We start from the raw sequence: 22,477 nt of genomic DNA, 5'->3' as shown, positions 1-22,477 counted from the left end.
TCAAAGCTAGCTTTTCTTGTAAAGGCTTCAATGTACTTTACGTATAATTAGAGGAGTCGAGATGAGATGAATCTCCATTGTTGACGATCTTGGATAATATCAACATAGTATAATTTCTTGTGATCAAATAGTAAAATAAAGTTATCATATTTTAGACACATTCATTAATGTTATTTGGTATGAGTTTTATAATGTGTAAATCTCACATATATTATATTTTATTATTCATGAAAGGTATATATAAAATATAAATAGACTATAATATACAGTAAATAGGTTTAAATCTCCCGTTTAAATTGAAATTTGCTTTACACTGTTATTCATATCTCATCTTCAAATAAAACTGAAAGATTTTAACCGTTAACCTTATTATTTTATATTTTTATACATTTAAATATATTTTTTAAATATATTTCTTTTATTGATTTGACATATAATCTTTGATTGACAAATTTAGCCGCATTACACAATTAAAGTTGCAGCAGTAACCTTTGAATGACAGGTTTAATGTAGACACTGACATTAAATTTGAGCCTACATGGATGGACCCAACCAAACACTTGCATCAATAATATCATCTTTTTTGTTAATAATATCGCTGTCGAATAACCAGATTTAGGATAAAATCCTTAGTGGCATTATAGTATTTTCACTTGATGTCTTGATGACTTTTGAAACCGTCCAAGATTGTGAGGCCCGTTATCTGTCATATATCAGTCAATGCCAAATCCCATTGGACCATATTCTTTTTACAAAATCGGACGGCCACTACAGCTTCATGCCCACACCCACCACATAATCACCGTCCTTCATGGTGACAGGTGTGCTGTCACACCTCTAATTTACACTGTAACTTCCGAGATGCTGGTCAAAACAAACAAATCCCCTCAAGCTTTTTAGCAAACAAAGTCGTCTAGTCTCTCCGTGTTTTGTGTTTACGATGTCAAATCTCGCCGAATCTCGGCAAAATTGGCCGGGATATCCGATGCCAAATTCGGATCCCACGGTTCCACTCTTGAATCTCTCAGCTCTAAGAACGAGAATGGAGTCCTTGCAATCTTTCTTATCCCGATCAGTCAACTCCAACACGCTCATTAGCAAACAACAAATGGACATGGTCTCCGCCGAAATCTCTTACGCCATACAGCAAACAATCATCAACGGCGCCGCCCTTATCTCCTGCTCCAACCCACAACCACCCCAGCAGTCAACACTACCGGAACCGTTGGCTGTCTCGGGGAAAACGATGCTGAAATTGGAACAGGAAGAGTTTGAATCAGAATCCGATTATGAGGTGGTGGAGATCGACGCGGTTGAACTACTCGCCGAGCACATACACTTTTGTGATATATGCGGTAAAGGGTTCAAGCGAGACGCGAATTTACGGATGCATATGAGAGCACACGGGAACGAGTTCAAAACGGCGGAGTTTTTAGCGAAACCCGATAAAGGGGAAGTTTCAGGGAGGAAGAAGACGAGGTTTTCGTGCCCTTACGAGGGATGTAATCGGAACAAGAAGCATAAAAAGTTTCGAGCGTTGAAGTCGGTAATATGTGTGAAGAATCACTTTAAGAGGAGCCATTGTCCAAAGATGTACACGTGCGAGCGCTGTAATAAGAAGAGTTTTTCGGTGGTATCGGATCTAAAGAGTCATTACAAGCACTGTGGGGAGAGTAGGTGGAGGTGTTCATGTGGGACTAGTTTTTCTAGGAAGGACAAGCTGTTTGGACACGTGGCGTTATTTGAAGGGCACTTGCCAGAGGTGCAGGAGAAAATGAATGGTGTTGTGGAGGAGGAGGAAGAGGAGGAAGAAGAGGAGGAGATGGAAGTGGAGGGGCGTAATCGTAATCTGGATGAAGGGTTTTTTGATGGGTTGCTTCATGAGTTTGCTTCAGTAGAGAATTACTGTTTGCAAGATGTGTTGGGAGTTGCTTGGAATGGAGGAGGAGGAGGCCATTGTTATTAAGTTTATGCTGGTTGTAATGCTATTTGATTTGTTGTAACATAGAAAATTCTCTTTTCTGGTTTTTTGGTGTTTTGAGTTGTAATAATGATGAATGTTGAGCTTGTTTAATTAATATTCCAACCATCCTTATGAGTTATGTGGTCAAATTTGAGATGGTCGCATATATGTTTGAGTAGAAATAGTGCTCACGTAGGAACATTGAAGATCTTCGTCCTAGCCTCCGTTCTCTTAAGATAGGAAATTTTTATTCCTCTTTGCACACCCCCCACACCCCCAATCTTTGTAAGAAAAATTCTCTAGAGTTTCTCTTCTCTATTGTTGATAGAAAAATAATGAGATATTTAGTATATGTTTTAATATATTTACAACAATTTAAAACTTTTAATGGTATATCAAAGAATTTAAAGATATATATAAGGGACAAACCGAATATGGGAGGGGAAAATATATTTATCTATGTTCATGACTTATTTCCAATTATAAGAATTTTAATCTTCTCTGTTTGAAAATATATTTATCCACATTTTTGACCTGTTCCCAATTTACAAAAATTTTAATTTTTTCTATTATCATTCTTGCCTTTAACGAAGAATTCTTTCATCATTAGTAGATAAACCAACTGAAGGCCTAACTATACGAATTGAATTGTCATCTCTATTATAAATGTTATCCAATCAGAGAAGAAGCCGAGTGGAACAATCAATGCATATGCTCCACTTGCCTTTTCTTTTAATCTTGGAGCATTAACATGCCCTTGTGAAGCTTCTGATGATATTGCATGCTGGGAAGATTATGGTAGCCAGCATTAGCCAAATCTTTCTCAATTCAGTGAGATTAGCTGTTTAAAACAAAATAAATAAAGTCTTCTTTTACGAAACATGAAGCCAAGAATGGCGTTATCTTGCCTGTTGACATGGTTTCCATTGGTTAGAACTGGTATCTCAAACACCTCTTCACCAGGGTCATGTACCCCTTATTAAATAATACATGGTACATCTCGTTAATAATTAAAGGATTGCACATCCCTAGTCAATAAATAATGGAGTGGAAGGAAATAGCACGTCATTCTATTAATACAATAAATATAATTCCATCATTATAATACCTCCTCTTAGTGGCGAAACCAGGGTTTTCGCCAGGGAGACTTCCGTTCCTCTGTCATTGTTCATCAATTAATACTAACACTTATTGGAATATTAAATTCTATACCAAAAATTATGATTTTTTTATAACAATTAAGATTAAATTCAAATTAAATTTATTCGAAATCAAAAATAAATTTAACTCAAATGAGTTCAAAATGAGTGTAACTCAAACATAAGTTCAAATTTAAGAGTTAAATATTTTCAAACTCAAGTTTGAGTCATGTTCAGCTCATCAAACTTACAAGTTTAGACAAAAATTGATACAAATCAATTAAAACAATGTTATTTTAAATTTTGATAAATATACATTAAAACAACATCATTTTAATCATTTTTTGTTTAGCTATAGTGCAAAATCGAACTCGAACATTTGTAAAAGAAGCTCAACAAGCTCAAACTTGAGTTTAGTTTAACTTGAATCAAACCCTAATTATAATATAAAACACCACCAAACAAATCTGGTAAATCTATAATATATATGTGTAAATCTATAATTTCCTATTCTACTCAATATTGAAATCCTAAAACCAAAATATTGAAATACATCTAAAGACATACTTCATCTATAAAATTAATAATAAATTTTTTGAGATTACAACATTATTTTTATCATGAATATTCAATATTGGTCAATAATACTTTATTATTATCTTTGTGATAATTTAGATTATATGGAAAATGATAATATATAATATACATACTTTAACAACGTACAAATTAAAACTATTATAGAATACTTGAAAATTGATATAAATATTAATTTTTATTTTCAAGTAAATTAACGTTAAACATTACCTCTTTATAATAGTGAAATATTATTTAAATCGTTTCAATTATTTTCTTTTTAGATTATAATATTTTATTTCTCCATGCTAAAATGTAAATTACACTTAAGGGAAATTATAGAAAATAGGCAAAAGTAAGGGGGTTTAAGAAAATTGTCCAAAAAATTTAGATTAAAGCAAAAATACCCAACTTTTGTGAAATGTCGAAACTGCCCATATATAAACCCAGCAAATTTTTCCTGTTCTCACTGTGAAATCACTGTTCAAAAATAGGGGAAAATTCGAAATTTTCCCCTGTCCCACTATCATCGCACTGTCGACCAGATTTCTGAAGATTTTCGTGGTTTTCGACAATCGAAAATGACACAACACGTTAGAATATCTTTTGTCATCTTATTTGAATCAAGTTATTGTTCATATTATTGAGATTTGAGTAAGATTTTACGGTTTAGGGTTTAGGGTTTCGATTTTGAACAATGCTTAAAATCTTTTGATTCTTGGTTGTTTTCGTTGAATTGGTTGAGAGGTTTTTTGTTATAGCCTATGTAGATTTGATTTGTGTTGAAATTGGAGGCCGAAACGACAAATTTTTTTAAAATTTTCTTAAAATAGTTAAATGAGAAGTGGGTTTGACCGTAACGATTATTCAAGTCTATTACAAGGGTAGGTTTAATAAACTTAAAACAATTGTTCAAGTCTAACAAGTTTGTAACAATTATTCAAGCTTATCTCAACAATGGGCTTATTCTAAAAATTTTAAAGAAGTTTCAAATTTAAGGGGGTCCAAAGCGTCCTTAAGGGATTTGGTTCGCTGACATGTGCTCCTCTTATATCCACAGTTAATCATCTCTCGCCTACAAAAACACATAAAGAAATATAAGAGTAATAAACCTTCAATAAACAGATAACTTTTTATGTGCCTTTATTTTTTAACATAGTTTATTGTTAAAACGTTCAAAATCGGTTAACCAAACTAGTTTAACAATTTTTCAAACCGAATTGGATTTTTAATTTGGAGAAAATCAATCTTATATATCATATAAAAACCCTATATATATATATATATATATATATATATATATAATCAATCTTAGAGTGTTCATTAAAATCATATAAAAACCTGGTTGATGTAATTAATTTCTCCCTTTTATAACTGTGGCTATTAAAAGTGGATAAGGATCTAATTTATTAATTAAATGTGCTGACTCTCTCTCTCTCTCTCTCTCTATATATATATATATATATATATGTATACACACACACACTCTTTGACATAATTATATATGTATTTTTTTTTACTTATTATTATTTTTTATTTTGAGTTAATCTAAATCTCAATATTTTGATGATTTTTATGCATTTTTATATGTTTGACAATGTTTTAAATTGAAATATGGCTTTTTTATTTTGAATTTTTCGGGCTATAGTATGAATTGACTTGTTTTAATTGTTTTCTTTTATCATCCATTGGGATTTACTTTTTTTTTTTTTTCAAGTTATATGAATGGATTGACCGTTTGGAGTTGTATTTCTTCAATCTTTTCTTAGAGTTTATTAGGATTAAAAGTTATATATTTTTAAATCATATACTTTTATACACAAATTTTAATTAATTAGTTAAATATATGTTTTCGAGGAACCTAAACTTTCATGTATATTTATGATATTGTGTAATTTTATTATTTACAATGAAAGTATAAAATTTGATTAAGTGTGGAAGTTTGTCATTTCATAAAACCTTGGTGGGATTTAGCATTTGGCCTTGGAAAAACAATTAAAATGTATGTTCTCTTACCAATAATGATAGATTATATATTATACTAGGCTCAATAATTTAATTTCTTATAAAATCAAATTAAAGCTTCGGATTCATCCCATCAATAAATATTCTTGCTTTCGAGTTCATTTAACTTGGTTTCTTTCAAAAATTAAATCAACAAGTTCTTAGCTCTTAAGTTAAGAGGCTGAAATCAATGGCCTAAGCCGGCAGAACATGTAGGAACGAGAGTGGTCGGGCTTAAATAAACAGTTGATATAAACCGCAAATGAAGTTAAAATGCATAAATAAATGTATATCTCCAGTTTTGATAAAATTCTGGAATTAAAAATCATCACTTAAAGACTCCTAAGTTTTGTATATTAGAGTGTCCAATTGTTGGATTTGATGACTACTGTGGCTATATATTGCAATGGCAACACATGTGGGGGTCTCGTTGCCCAGTCCATGGACAAAGGTCGTGCTCTTCGGTAAGAGGAGACTGGGAGGTGTAGGGGGCAACACCCTTGGACTCGTGAGCAGTGTTTAACTAATAACAGTGTTTTTAATCCAAGTACTCTTGGAGAAATTGGAAAATTATTCATTAGTCAAAGGGATGATCACATGAACTGTATTTAAAGATATCATTCCTTTCCTAATTCAACTGTAGACCTCTTCATTCAATTTTCAAGTCTTGCTTTGAATTATTCATCTATCTCATGATCCATACGGAGAAACTAAATTTTGGGTTTCATAGCACATAGTTTAGGAAAGGAGAACATGTATTTGCTACCATGCTTACATCATGGCTTTCATAATGAAAAGGATGATCACAAGATCTGTATTTTTACTCTTCATTCTCCATTTTCCTTCTTTAGCTTAAAACTTCCCCTTCAAACTTTGATTTGAATTTTGTTTACAGGATCACCTATATATAACAATGCATTTGCCCTCTGGACAACCCCATTAACTAGATCGAATTCTTAGAGAAATTCTTACCAAATTTAACTGTGGTTGTTTCTACTTTGAGCTTATTACTTGCAAGAGATCGACGAAAAGATTACAAGTCTAGTTAAAGTTTGCGTGAAAAACAGCGTGTCAGTTTCAATGGAAGCTTTGGCAATGGCGGGCACAGATTATCTAGAATGGGGTATGGAAATTTCAGAATGGGAGCATCAGGATTTTGAGCCTCCTCCATCCCATTTGCTTGCCAATGAAGAAGATGAAGATGATAAAGATGGTCTATCTAGAGCCTGTTGGCAACAATGGTTTCAAATGACGATCCAATGGCTACCATTAAATTGTATCGAACAATGGTGCAACTAAAAAACTTATGTTAGTTCACAGGTAAATCACTGATTTATATATATCGTTTAATATTTTTCGTTTCTGTTTTTATATCTCAATTAAGTTACTAATCGGCTTTATTTTAAGAATAAATTTAAGTGTAAACAATAAAATATATATTCTTGGACCAACAATGATATATTTATTATATTTAGACTAAACTCAATAATTTAATATTCTAATAAAATTAGAACTTCGGATTCATCTCATCTCATCACATCAATAATATATTAAGCAGACTGATGTTCATTTAACTCAGTATCTTTCAAAATATTAAATCAACAAGTACTTAGCTCTCAAGTTAAGACAACACATTCGTATATGTTCCTATTTATTTTACCATGTATAAATAACAAGATTGTTTTCTATTACTATTAGAGTGTTGAATTATTAGACTTGGTGGCCGTTTCGACTATAAATCACTCTACGACAGCACATTTGGGGTTTCAACTGCCTGATCAGTAGACAGGAGCCCTGCTCTCCTATGAGCTGATGGGGGTTGGGGTGTAGGGGGCTGCACCTTTGGCTCCATAAGTGATGTAAACTACCCGATCCTTGTCACATAACAGTTACCATATAATCTCCTAGCCGATCCCCATTTGGGATTATTCCATAAAGATCTGTTTTAGAATTTCTTTGAAGAATAAAAATTCTAGTAGAGTTTAATTTAATTTTAAGAATCATGATTTGGGTATAATAATTAAAGTATATAAAAACATATTATTCTTTTGTATGATCATGACGGTAAATTTATACTAAAAAAGTATTAACTTTATTAAATGAAATTTGATTTTGGGTAAACCAAGGCAAATCATACAGTATTATTTCCTTTTACGGTAGGATTATTGTTTCTACTTAGTTTTACACGAACAAACTAATAAGAGCGCATTTGAGCCAAATACTCTAGGAATAGGAAAATTATTCATTAGTCAAAGAGATGATCACGGGAACTGTATTTACAAAAAAATATCTTTCCTTTCCTGATTCAACTTCAAACCGCTTCATTCAATATTCAGGTCTTCCTTTGAATTTTTTATTTATCCCATGGTCCAGGAAAAGAAATTAAAATTTTAGGTTTTATAGCATAATTTAGGACTGGAAGAATATGTGTTTGCTACCAAGCTTACATCATGGCTTTCATAATCAACAGGATGATCACAAGACCTGCATGTAGTACTCTTCATTCTCAATTTCCCTTCAAACTTTGATTTGAATTTTGTTTACAGGATCACCTATATATAGTAATGCATTTGCCCTCTGGACAACCCCATTAACTAGATTGAAATTCTTAGAGAAATTATTACAAAATTTAATTGTGGTGGTTTCTACTTTGAGCTTATTACTTGCAAGAAAAGAGAAGATTACAAGACTAGTGAAAGTTCGCGTGAAAACAGCATGTCAGTTTCCATGGAAGCTTTGGCAATGGCGGGCAAAGACTATCTAGAATGGGGTATGGAAATTTCAGAATGGGAGCATCAGGATTTTGAGCTTCCTCCGCCCCATTTGCTGGGCGATGAAGATGATGAAGTTAGAAGAGAATCCAGAGGTGAGGCAATAGAGAATCATCATTAAAATGATTGCTGCCCTGGAAAATCTTATTTCAGATTAATCATTTGTTTAGCAGTAGTGAGGATTTTCGTTTCTTTCTTATTGGTTTATTTGTTGTTTCCTTAATAGTTTTAGTGACAAATTAAGTCAGTTGATTCTGTAGCTTTTGTTTTGCAAGTTACCAGAGCAATATGAAGATTCTATAAGTTTCACAATTCATGTCTTTTCATTTGCTCTGATCAGAGTCTTTATGTCAGTTTGATTGTATATCCAGCTCTTGTATCTAAGTAATTTTATGTATAGAAATGAATCTTACTAATTTATCTATACTAACTTATGCGATAATATATGATTAAATGATTTTAAAATAAATAAAAAAATAAATAATCATATTCTCCAATCACATGTTGTGCAACCTTGGTTTGTATAAATAGGTTAGTAAATTTTATTTATGCTCAGATCTACCCCTTGTATAATCTGTCACCCAAAACAAAGGACATGTGATCAAAGCAGCGCCTGAAGATATGCAGTGTCATATATATAATTAATTTCTAGTAGTACACATTCAGTATCAACCTTGAAGAAATGGAGCTTAGAGAAATGAAGAAGACACCAAAGTATCTTTTGGCTGAACAAATTCTGTGCAAAGATAATGTCAAGGAGATGGAGCAAAAGGAAGAATGGCAGTTTAAAGCAGTTGCATCCATTAGCATCATAGACATAAAGACATAACTAAACTGTATCCTCTCTGCGTAATTTAAACAAAGAATGAAAACCAGAATTTGTCTTCTATGTCCTTGTGAAGAGCACAAGCTAAAAATATCAAACTGCGGTCAACCCAGTATATCTCCAATATCACTAAAAATACCTTATACATAATAAGAACTCTTCCCTTACATTTACGCGGCTCATAGTTGCAAAATTTAACCAATATTTCAATTACACCAGGAACGAAAGGAAAGAGTTTTTACAAAATATTATCATGTACAAAATTATGAAGGCATGTTTTCTTTTTTCTTCCCACCACGCGTGCCCCCCAACCCACCCCCAAAAATACTTTTAGCATTAGAGTTAAGTCAACTATAGGAAATATCAAGCTAGCCTAATGTAACAGACAGTTAAACATCTGTCATACTTGCGGAGCCAAATTGAACCTGTTACCTCATCTTCCCCCTGATAATTCAATTGCTTCCTGGTTGTATGCAGAATCCTCCCCCCAGTCGAATCTTCTTTGCAGCCTCTCATATTCTTGTCTGCGAGTAACTTCAACGTGCTGCCACTCTTCCCATCTCTCAGCCAAGCCCTCTCCTTCCAGCATGCGTACAACCTCTGACATTGCTGGACGGTCCTCAGGTGATGCCTGTGTACAGAGCAATGCAACTTGAATCATTATCTCCACCTCTTGGATGTTGTAACTTTTATTAAGGTTGCGGTCTACAATAGCATCCAGCCTTTTCTCTCTCTCGAGCTTCTTGACCTTTGGAGACAAATTAACACCGATTGAAGCAATCATAACAACTGATTAGTACAAAACTTGAAAGTTATAAGCCAACATAAATTATGTAGCTTCAATTTTGATGCATCAAATGCAAAATTTCATAAGTGGAATGCAGTCAAATTTCCATAATTTCATCTTTTTCCAAGGCCAACTTAATTTTTAAACTGAAAATGAGAAGAAGAAATACATCTATACTCTATCAAAGTCTGTATGAGATTTGGATGTAGCATCCACATTACAAATAAAGCCTAATTTAACTGAATTCCAGCATGAGGACACATGTAACGTTCATCATACAAGTGGAAGATATCAACACTAAATTTGAAGCAAGATTGGCTCGGGCACAAGAAGGCACATACAAGATGACATGAAAATGTGATGGAAGCATTTTATCCTAATATTTCCTAATAAAAGTTCAGCCAAAGAAGTGAAACAGGCATTTGCTCCAACCAAATATATTTTAAAGCAGGGAAATCCACGTACGAAGAGAAAATACAGACGCACAGGTACACTAGTTACACAAGTTTGTAACATCTTCAAGAAAGTACTATACATATGTTGAAACAATTGCATTTAGGGCTCACACTAGCAAGATGTTTAACACTTAAAGCAGTGCCAACTCAAAATTATTGACAGATTAAATTCAATTAACTTGTAGGTTATATATAAACAAGTGAACCATTGTGAGGTGAGTGAGGAATAATACATAAATACAAGTCAAGATAGTAAAATATTCTCTTACATGGTCAAGCAACAGGACATCATCTTCTTCTTCTAGGCGTGAAAAGTCAATTGCACGTTGACCTGTTACAAGCTCCAGGAGCATAATCCCATAACCAAAAACATCTGTTCTTTCAGATGATTTTCCAGTGGACAAGTATTCAGGTGCTATGTGGCCCATTGTCCCACGAACTTGAGTAGTCACATTAGTCTTTCTTACATCGACCAATTTTGCCAGGCCAAAGTCACCGACAACTGCTTCAAAGTCTTCATCCAGCAATACGTTAGCTGCCTTCACATCCCGATGAATAATCTTAGGATTGCAATGTTCATGAAGGTATTCCAGCCCACGTGCTGCACCTAAGGCAATTCTTTTTCTTGTAGCCCAGTCTAAAACAGGCTCCCCAGGTTTAATTTCTAAAATAAGGCTTTAAAATTAGTCAAACATCATCAGAGCAGCCTCTATAAACTTATTGGATGCTTAAATTGCTACAAGCACACAACCTAAAATTATATAAGCTCCCTACAGATGAAACTAAATCTTACAAGGTAGAGAAGCAGGCCTACAGCAGAACTTACGACTAAATACACTAAACTTGTATTACTGATAGTTCAACAATACTTCAGGCTAAATGAGTAAATGAACAGATTCTATTCAGATCTCCACAGGAGTCAGGTAATCCTGGTGCTTGACAGATTTGAACTCGGACTAGGACAATGACAACATAGATGCAAAAAATTTTGAATTCAGACCATTCAAATACTTCATCTTCCGTATAATCTACAATGCCCCTAACAATAAAGATACAGGTATAGTTTCCTTCATATAAGTCTAGTGGTATGAAATATCATGTTAATTTCTTTGAGTAGGAAATTCAAGGCCTTCTAAATTCACTTTGGTCTCAGGCTTCATATTTCTGATGGTATATTCTGAACCAAAACATGATTATACTGAGAACAGATGAACAATTTTGAGAGGCATCACTCTCTAAAGCCAATTCACAAAATTTTCACTTGGGCTTTTATTACCTTATTAAGACTCACATTCAAAGATGATATCCACAAAGAAAAAGCAACCAATTTGATTGCACTTAGCAGCTTATATTTATTACATGACATTTAATAGATATGTTAGATATAATTACCTCGTAGACGATAGGCCACACTCAAATTCTGCATATATGGGTACACCAAAAGACGTTCTGTCGGTGTTGTGCAAAAGCCAATCAACCGTAATAGATTTCTGTGGACAGCCACACTTATCATCTCAACTTCACGTTGGAAAGCTGCATCTCCCCCAGGACTCTCAAAGTCAGTTAATCGCTTCACAGCAACTTTTGTGTTATCAGTAAGCAGCCCTCTATAAACCTTTCCAAAACCTCCCTGTCCAAGGACATTTTTTTCACTGAAATTGTCGGTAGCCAACTGCAATTCCCTCCATGAGTATCTTTTCAACTGACCAAATGCAATTCTTCGGTCAACTTCACCTGCTCACACAACAAAAATGATAGCTTAAACTGATAAAACACATTTAAAGAAAGTGCAAATTAAATCCTTCAGTCCAATATTCCAAGAGAGGACACAAATTGTAATACAGGATAAAACAGAACTACTTGAAGAGTAGAACACAATGGATGCCAGAGAGAACTTTTACAAAGCAACCATCCTTAAGTCATGAGTGGCAAACTAAATCATGAGGTTGCAGTTCACAATTTTGAAATTCTTCCACAACATTTCATAATCACGTATTAATTTATTCATTTTACACTAACAAATTATTCATACCAATTTTTTATACAAATTGACCCAGCAAAAAGATTGCACTTCATTGTTCACCATTCTAATGAGAATATAGCTTAAGCCATGCAAAACTGCTTCCAAAAATTTCGCGCAATATTGAAAGAGAAACTATAGAACAAAAGGAATTAATAAATATATGAAAACCAATAACATCAAAAAGTTATTATTTTTCATTAAACTGAAAATAACACAAACCTGCAACATCGACATATACTTCACGCCCATAGCCTTTATGTTTAGCCTTGCACCAGAAAAACAAAAAGACTCCAAAAAGAAGAACAAGAAATCCTCCAATAATCCCAACTACAATTCCGATAGTTGGCTTCTTTGAACCCCCTGTCAGAATAGGGGATTACCTTAGCAATTAGCAGGTCTAAAAAATTTAACTGATGCATTTTGGGAAAACATCTCCTACATTATGAAGCAAATTAACATCAAACCAGATTACCTGAATAATTACTCTTAGATTCACAAGGGTGGGGAAGATCTTTATCACAATTCAAATGGTTTCCTGTGAAACTAACATAAGCCAACACAATCAAGTTTAGTGCTGATGATAAAGAGTAAAACTGAAAGACTAAATACAAGCATATCGAATAAATGAAAGTTCACAGAATCTCATATCATAAATCTGTTATAGGGATTAAATATTACAAAAGTGTATTGTCCATACTTGTACTTAGGAATTTGGAATAAATGTGCCGGAATTTGGCCACTGAGATTATTGGAATCAAGCTGACTGCAAAAAGAAGTTCATCTAAGCAATCAAAAACTTAGAAAGATGTTGACGAACACATGCTTGCATAAATTAACTCCAAGATCCAGAAATGTCGGGGAAGTGAAGGAAATTATTTAAATTTCATGCAGGCATCAATTAAATTCTGGAATCACTTACATATTGATTAAGTTGGAAAGACCTGTAAGTGACTCAGGGATAGTGCCATTAAGGTTGTTTTGACTCAAAGTTCTGATTACACATCAAAAACATAGCAAGATCTTATGAGAAATATATGAAAAACATAAAGAAATATAATACCCTAAAGACAGTGAAGACGGGGAAAAAAAAATGGTATAGATGGAAAAACTTACAAGAACTGAAGCTTTTTAAGATTACCAAGTGAAGATGGTATTTGACCAGTTAAACGATTATTTTCCAAGTCCAGGCTGATTAAATTTGAAAGATTTCCAAACTCTTCTGGTATTTCACCATTTATGCCATTTCCTTTCAAAGTACTGCAAGAAAAGTGCATATTTTTTATCTTAGAATTGATCACATGTATGTATTTACCCATAACAGGAACATGTCAATGACAATTACAATATTATATATCAACTATGAACTAAATAAAAGCTGGCAAGTCACATCTCATTGATGTAATTAGCCTCTGTGTGTATCCATGTACAGAGAGAGAGAGCATTTGAAGTGCATACAAAACATATGGATAATTTTAATAAAGAGAGCAAAAGATCATTTTTCCTTTATAATATTATTTGGAAATGCATAAAAAAATATTCCAAAAACAAATTTCTCCAGCAAACCATGAGTAGTCTAGATATGGACAATATTTTGCCCAAAAAATGGAAGTTACTCTCCATTCAACTTCCTCTCAGATTTTCTGACTTCAAACTACAATATCTATCAACCCTATGAAATATATCAACGAAGTCAGAAGATCAATTTTTTCCTTTTGTTCAAATGGAAATAAATGCCTCTAATAAAGAAAATGAGCATATGAAAATCTGTGAAGCTCAAAAGTGAATTCAAGTAAAAACAATTAGTCCTGGAACATTTTTTAAACCTAAGCAAAAATCAACAATAAAACAGGCATTAGATTAGCTTTTATGACTCAAAAGTCCCAATTAGTGATCCCAGGTTCCCCTTATCCTGATAAAATACCAGACTGTTACTATTCCCAACGGAATCATGAAAGTCACCCTTAGAATAGATAAAATGGAGTGGAGAAAAAAAGAAACGCTGAGATCCTTGTTAAAATGCACAAGGACTAAATAGACAATAAGGGTAAAGAGTTTTCACCACCACTGGTAAGTTCCCAAAGAATTCATTATTTAGAAAGTTAGAATAGTAACCCCATGAAAATGGATAAAAAGGGTACATAAAATACTGCAACAAATCATATTGATTAGTCCAAGATACTCCATACATACAGTGTTTTTAGATTCCCCAGAACTCCTATACTGGGGGACAAGGTTCCAGAAAAGTTCATGGTCGACAATGTCCTGCAAAAGAGTAAAAGGTATTAGCATACTCTCATAAGTAACAAGATTGCAAGTAAAGTACATATCTACAATCAAGTAATTTATGCTGGCATGTTGTGCTATCTATGCACTATAATGAAAAATAGGAAGTTCAAATTGAATCTAAGAATAACTCACAGAGAGACAACATTGTAACTAGGATCGCAGATGACATTGGACCAAGTGCATGGATTAACTTGGTTTTGATTCCAATCAGTCAGCAGAGTGCTTGGAACATGCAATGAAGTCTTCAAAGCATATAATGCATCTCCTGAAAGAGAATATAGAGGAATATTTACAATAATTTTTCACAAGCCTGATAAAATCAATCATAAAAGAAAATGATCAATCCAAATCTCACCTCATCAGTAACTGAAACCTGCCTACTGAATAAGCAAAGATTTACCTTAATCAGCATTTGGATTAGACTTTATTACCTGAAAGTCACTCTCTCTTTGCATCTAAACTAATTTCATTTTTTCTGTTTCCATTCAATCTAATCAATATAAAAGTTCTTTCAATGTTCTCAGTTACTCATTACTGTAGATCACTAAACTAAGAAAATACTTTAGCTTAACAACCAAAGAAGTAAATGATAGAAATTTAGATCTTCTCGGGTTGGCTAAAATTAGTTTGCATCACAGTTTGACTCCAGATGACTATTATAAACTGGATAGTTAGCTTTGTCCTATCTTCAGAAATTGTCTAGTTACAACAGAAAAAACAATTGGGAACAATCAATCAGCATATCTATATGCTGCAAACATGTAAAAATTTCAAATAGGGAGTGTGTCATACCTTGATAATCAGATTGACCAGTAGAATACAAGCAAGCCAATATTAGAATGGCAAGAACCAGTTCCATCTTCAACAATATCAACCCCTGAGCAATACAGCAGAGCACGTGATCTGCAGTAAAAACCTGAGTGAGATCCATTTTGGCAGAAACATCACACTATCAACTTAAGAAACTATGCGTAAGATACACAATGATAAAGTTTAAAGGACAAAAAATGACCAATATATCTTACACTACCGAATAAAGGAACAAACATGAAAAGACAAGCAGCACATGCCTCTGGACACCTGAATGTTTGGCCTTGTACGTATCAGCACATGTAACTTAGTTATGAATTAGTTAAAAATGTGATTGAACATCATCTGAATAGTAGCATTAACCACTGTACTAATTCATGAAGGTTTTCTATTATACTCTTGACTCAGCAACAAGATCTTGACAGCAATTTAGTGACCCGTATATCATCTTGGAACATACAGATAATCATATTCCCTTGGTCAATCAGATTTAGGTTATAAGGCAACCTTAAGAAAATTCTGTAAAACATTGATTAGGGTAATTGCAAAGTATATATGGCCCAAATCCTAGCATAAATTATCATGTTCTCTAACTTTGTTTTTTTCAACACTGAAATTGACCATTCCAAAGCATGCTGAAAATTGCCAGTAAAAACTATCTAAAAAAAATTAGAAATGATCCTTGCAATATCAGTTATTATGAGTTATGGTTACACTCATGAACATGGACATATAAAAATAAATAAATAAAAACAAAGAGGTCCTCAGAACTCTAACCAGAATAGAAAGCACAAAAATTGAACATTACGCATGAACTAACACAGCACACTTCTTGAAATAACACTAATAGCTGAGAAAATACGAAGAAACTTTTGAATTTGCTTTGTTGGGTGTTGACCAAAATTCAAAACTTCAATTTTTTCCACATTTTCACATAAACCCAGATAAAGCTTAGAACTTTACAAACAAAAATTCAAACTAAAAAAATCCCAGAAACAAGATCGTACCTTGGACAAGAATTGCTGAATAACAAATCGAAATGAAAAGAAAAAATATCAAATAATTGAATAAGTAAAAGCAGTATCTTTTTCAAAGGAGCCAGAATAGAGCAGAAAGAAAAGGGATTTTCATTTTAAAAGGAATTAAAGGAATCAGAATTTCATGAGATTGAGCTGGCTGCTGATTCTGCTGAAGAAGGGAAGCAGTTTTTAATTTTCTCACTCTTAACTGCAAAAATCTAAGGAGAAGGTTCTGTCCTTTTGTTCTGTTTTCTCTAACCAATCTTTGTTGGTCTTTTTTATTTTTTTTTCCTAGAAAAATATTAAATTAAAAACTTAAAGAAACTTTGGCTTTGCAATTATTACCCTCACTCGCTCAAAGGGTACTAGTGGGTTGTGAGAACAGTCATTCTCAATTTTACTTTGGACACCATTTTTATCTACTTTAAGTTGGGCAAAATAAGGACAAGAAGCTGTGTTTACAATGTTTTCATTTTTTTCTGTCTTTTAAGACACATGGGTCAGAAAAAAGTATTAAATCTTTCAGAAATTTATCAAAACAAAAATTATCATCTCTAGCCAAGATAAGTACAATAGGAATTTAAAAATAGGATTACCATCGATAATGTTCAAGCAAAAGATGAATAGTCTTTCCTTTTTTCTTACTATGATAATTTGGAATTCTTTTTTCTTCCACAAAAGAGAGACACGGATAATTTCCAACTTATCAAAAGCAGAAGATAAACTTATGGAAATTAATTATTAGCTAATTTCGTAATTAGTGGATTAATTGTCAAGGGCCAACTTCAACAGGTTACCAGGAAAATCAAATTATTATTCTATGAAAATAAATAAAATGTAATAAATTCATTCCAAAAAATGATCAAAATATCCATATCAATTCTAAAGTTTTCTAATATTTGGCCCCACATCTTATTAATTCTTGATGGTGAGGTTGGGGGGCCGAATGTTGCATTCACATTATGTAATAAAGATTCTGAAAGATTTCAGCCTCCCGGTTAACTTTAAATTTATCTACTTCTAGTGTAGAATCCATTTACATGATTAAATAAATTGACATTTTGCTTTATATCAATCTACCTTACTCAATTTTCAATAGTCAAATAGGTTTTTACTTTCCACGGTCTTCTTCTTTGGGATTTAAATTTATGTTGAGTCAATTTTTACGCTTAAAAAAAATATATAGGTAACGTTAAATTCGAAGTGGGTTTATTTAAATTTGATATAAATTTTACTTAAATAAATCTGAACCCAAATCTAATATATACAAATATATATTCAAATTTGAATTAAATTATATTTAAAAAATGATCATGAACCCTGAATCAGAGCTTGACAGATACAAACCCGAATCTGAGCCTGAGGCTAAGCTCTAACTAAAGTATATTAAAAAAAAATTAAACTACACTACATAAGTTATAAGTGAACCAAATTTGAGTGAACGAGTTCAATAAGCCTGAGATAAGTTCAGCTTATCTATACAAACTCGAATCGAATACGAATTTTCAATCTATCAAGCGAGTCAAATTGAGCTTGAGCTAAACTTGAACTGGGCCTTTTCGAAATTGAGTTTTTTTTCTATTTAAATTTAGTTTGACTCAAATATACCTTTACATATAAGGTCCTAGTGTGTGTATAATATATTAAAAAAAGGTCAAAAGATAGCATAGTGGGTAAATATTGAGTTCTTGTTGAACATTTCTCTAGAAAAATAATAAAAATTACATTTTTTTCTATCCCGAAAATGACTATAAAAAAATTGATTGATATTTGGACTAACTACCATGTAGACAAACGTGGTCAAGCTTCAACATGGGTATGAGTTAAAGAGATTAATTTCATCTACTGAAAATGACATAAAATATTGGGAAATTGAAATTTTTAGCACTATTTTATTCCGTGTATACAAAATTGCCACCTATCCTAATGCTTTCACAAATATACCACAACAGTACTCACCTTCCCCAAAATACCCCTCTTCAATATTTCAAGCGTATATTCTCTCTTTCTTCTTCTCTGCAACTTTTTTTTCTCTTCTTTCTCATCTTTCAAGTGATAAAAGAATCATGTAGAAAATAGAATAAATGTTTCAAAAATAAAAGAAGAAAGGAAAAAACTGAAAAAGGAAATTGATTTCAGATTAACAATTCTTTATTGAAAAAAAAACTGAAAAAAAAGTTAAAAAGGTTGTCAGAAAAAAAAACTGAAGAATAAAACTGATTGGCAAATCTTATTCGGTAGATTTCAGATTTCAGAAAACTAGAAATCTTATCGGTAGATTGGGTATTTAATTAAAAAGAAAACTAGAAAAAAAAAATTTTAAATGGTTGGCATGGGTTGGCGTTTTATAATTTGTGGGGGTTGGCGTTTCCGCCAACCCATAATACTTTTTTACAGGCAAAGGGTTGGCGTCACCAGGCACCAAGCCATTATATTATAATATAATATTATATTATATTATAATATTATATAATTTAATATATAAAATAAATTGATAAGGGATTCCGCCTACCCTCACAATAATATATACATATATTATATTATATAAATATTATTATTAATATATTAATAATAATAATAATAATATATATAATATATTATAATATATTAATGTATATTTTTATTATATATAATATATATATATATATATATATATATATATATATATATATATATATATTAATATTGCCAAAGGTTGGCGGGGTCGCCAACCCTTGGCGACGCCAAGGGTTGGCGACCCCGCCAACCTTTGGCAATTATATATTATATATTATATATTATATATATAATATTATATATATAATATTAATATATATATATTATATATATAATATATATATATTATATTATATTTAATATTTATAATTATATAATATATATTTTATATAAAATTATATAATATATTATATAATTATATGTATATTATATTATAATATTATTAACAATATATAAAATATATTATAATATTATTAATAATATATATAATATTTTATATTATAATATATTATATATTATTTTATTATATATAATATTATATATATAATATTTTATATTATAATATGTTATATATTATAATATTATATATTATATATATAATATATAATATTAATATATATATGTTAATAATATTTCAATCTCCAGTCTTCTCTCATGGAGACTTTGTGTCTTCTCTCTTCTCTCTCTTCACAGGCCTGAAGTGCTTCTGCTATTATGGAAGCACTTTTGGAAATAGCTGTGCCCACTTCACGAGAAGCACTTCCACTTACAGTACTTGTTATATATATATATTAATATTATATATTATATATAACAGTAAAGGTTGGCGAAATCGCCAACCCTTGGCGGCGCCAAGGGTTGGCGATTTCGCCAACCCTTATTAACTATTATATATATATTATAATATAATATATATATTATATTATATTATATTATATATTATATTATAATTGTATTATATATATTATAATATAAAATATTTTATTATATATTATTATTAATATTATATTATATATTATAATATAAAATATTTTATATATTATTATAATATTATATATAAAATACAATATATATAATATATTATATTATATATATATTATATATATTATATATATATAATAGTAAAGGTTGGCGGAATCGCCAACGCCAAGGTTGGCGATTCCGCCAACCTTATTAAGTATTATATATATATATATATATATATATATATATATATTATAAATAATATAATATATTATATATAATATAATTCTAATTATATAATTAAATAATATATAATATATTACATAATATATAATATTATAATATATAATTATATAACAAAATATATATAATATATTAACAGAAAAAAAAAAACAAACTGAAAATTTTGGGAATTATTACGCTAACTTTTCCCACACCACTTGTTTTGCTTTATAAAGGGTGAGCCCACTCTACATTAATGCTACAGGCCAGTTTCCCTTATCGCCAACCCAGACTCCTTTTACATATATATATATATATATAATATTAATATATGAATACATATATATATTTTTAATATTATAATAATATATTTTAATATTAATATACTATTATAATAAAATAATAATTATAATAATATAAATAATATATTATTATAATAAAATAATAATTATAATAATATAAATAATATATTATTATAATATTCTAATTAAAATATAATATAATATATCATATATTAATATAAATATATAATATAATTATATATATATAAAATTAAAAAATTATATATATATATGAATCATGCTTTGCTTTATAAAGGGTGGGCCCACCCTACATTAATGCTGCAGGCCAATTTCCCCTTCTCGCCAACCCAGACTCCTTTTACATATATTTTATAAAATATAAAATTATATTATAATATAATATTATATATTATATATATAATATATATAACCAGGGGTTGGCGACATCGCCAACCCTTGGCGACGCCAAGGGTTGGCGATGTCGCCAACCCCTGGTAATAATTATATATAATATATTTTATATATATTATATTATATATGTAATATTATATTATAATAATATTATTTAAATTATAATATATTATATATTATATTAATATATTATTATATGATAATATTATAGTATATAATATATTATAATATATAATTATATAATATAATTATAATATTTTAATTAAAATATTATATAATATATCATATATTAATATATAATATAAATATATATAAAAAATTAAATAATTATATATATATAAAAATCATGTTTTGCTTTATAAAAGGTAGGCCCACCCTACATTAATGCTACAGGCCAATTTCCCTTATCGCCAACCCAAACTGCTTTTACATATATTTTATAAAATATAAAATTATATTATAATATAATATTTATAATTATATAAATTTTATTATATAAAATAAGTAATATATTATAATAATATATAATTATAAAATATATAATATAATATATTTTATATATTATATAATATTATAATAATATTAAAAATTAATTATATAAATTATAATATTTTATATATTATATTAATATAATAATATTATATTAATATATAATTATAATATTTTAATATAATATTATTATTATATATATAATATATATTACAGGGGTTGGCGGCATCGCCAACCCCTGGCGACGCCAGGGGTTGGCGATGCCACCAACCCCTGTTATAATTATATATATTATATAATATATATTTTATATTATATATGTAATATTATATTATAAAATATTATAATTTAATTATATAAATTATAATATATTATAATATTATAGTATATAATATATTATATTAATATAATAATATTATTTAATATTATATACATATATTAAGGGTTGGCGTTACACAACAACTTTCACGCCAACCCTTTTTTTTTTTTTTTAAAGTTAAATGCCCAGTTTTTTTTGTTTCACTTAAATCCTTAAATATCAATTTTTTTTCTTTTTCCAGTTAAATACTGTTACATGATCATCTTACATGGTCATTTCTTCGATGGTCATTTTTTCTCTTGTAGATTGCTCTTTTTTTTCCCTTTTTTTTTTTTTAAATCCTTACTTTGAAGAATTTGGTTGTTTCCTTCCTGTTTTTGTTTTTGAAGACGAGGGAGAAGAGAGAGTGATTTCTTTATAACTTTGGAAGAAGAGGAAGAAGAGAAAAAAAAGTTGCAGAGAAGAGGAGAGAGAATTTATGCATGAAAAATTGAAGAGGGGTATTTTGGGGAAGGTGAGTACTGTTGTGGTATATTTGTGAAAGCTTTAGGATAGGTGGCAATTTTGTATACACGGAATAAAAAAGTGCTAAAAATTTCAATTTCCCTAAAATATTGCA

The 22,477-nt window shown here is 30.5% G+C and overlaps 2 protein-coding genes across 3 annotated transcripts; one reads left to right on the top strand and one right to left on the bottom strand.

The window, feature by feature from the left end:
* The first annotated feature begins 751 nt into the window (after window positions 1-751).
* On the top strand, window positions 752-2,112 carry LOC123208448 (protein SENSITIVE TO PROTON RHIZOTOXICITY 1-like). Its single transcript, XM_044625989.1, has one exon. The coding sequence runs from the start codon at window positions 941-943 to the stop codon at window positions 1,964-1,966; it is 1,026 nt and encodes a 341-aa protein (XP_044481924.1). The 5' UTR covers window positions 752-940; the 3' UTR covers window positions 1,967-2,112.
* A 7,116-nt stretch (window positions 2,113-9,228) lies between these two features.
* On the bottom strand, window positions 9,229-16,934 carry LOC123223878 (probable LRR receptor-like serine/threonine-protein kinase At5g10290). 2 transcript variants are annotated; one of them, XM_044647339.1, is made up of 12 exons: window positions 16,645-16,933; window positions 15,620-15,730; window positions 14,960-15,092; window positions 14,732-14,803; window positions 13,655-13,798; window positions 13,461-13,532; window positions 13,239-13,304; window positions 13,014-13,084; window positions 12,761-12,901; window positions 11,911-12,252; window positions 10,788-11,182; window positions 9,229-10,024 (listed from the first exon to the last, which is right to left on the bottom strand). In XM_044647339.1, the coding sequence occupies exons 2-12, from the start codon at window positions 15,684-15,686 to the stop codon at window positions 9,710-9,712; spliced, it is 1,818 nt and encodes a 605-aa protein (XP_044503274.1). In that variant the 5' UTR covers window positions 15,687-15,730; window positions 16,645-16,933; the 3' UTR covers window positions 9,229-9,709. The 2 variants fall into 2 exon arrangements, with proteins under 2 accessions (XP_044503274.1, XP_044503282.1); XM_044647347.1 differs by lacking the exon at window positions 13,461-13,532 and having other exon boundaries at window positions 16,645-16,934.
* Window positions 16,935-22,477: the final 5,543 nt, after the last annotated feature.

The sequence above is a fragment of the Mangifera indica genome, chromosome 1 (genome assembly GCF_011075055.1).
Source record: "Mangifera indica cultivar Alphonso chromosome 1, CATAS_Mindica_2.1, whole genome shotgun sequence".
Classification (NCBI taxonomy): Eukaryota; Viridiplantae; Streptophyta; class Magnoliopsida; order Sapindales; family Anacardiaceae; genus Mangifera; species Mangifera indica.
This window is presented reverse-complemented; position numbering and strand designations above follow the sequence as displayed.

Excerpts from the sequence above, each read along its gene's own strand:
- LOC123208448 (XM_044625989.1), top strand. The coding sequence starts at position 941 with ATGTCAAATCTCGCCGAATCTCGGCAAAATTGGCCGGGATATCCGATG.
- LOC123223878 (XM_044647339.1), bottom strand. The coding sequence starts at position 15,686 with ATGGAACTGGTTCTTGCCATTCTAATATTGGCTTGCTTGTATTCTACT. Across the intron at positions 12,253-12,760 it reads AGTATATGTCGATGTTGCAG|GTGAAGTTGACCGAAGAATT; the intron begins GTTTGTGTTATT and ends TTGTGTGAGCAG. Across the intron at positions 10,025-10,787 it reads ATGTCCTGTTGCTTGACCAT|GTCAAGAAGCTCGAGAGAGA; the intron begins GTAAGAGAATAT and ends TTGTCTCCAAAG.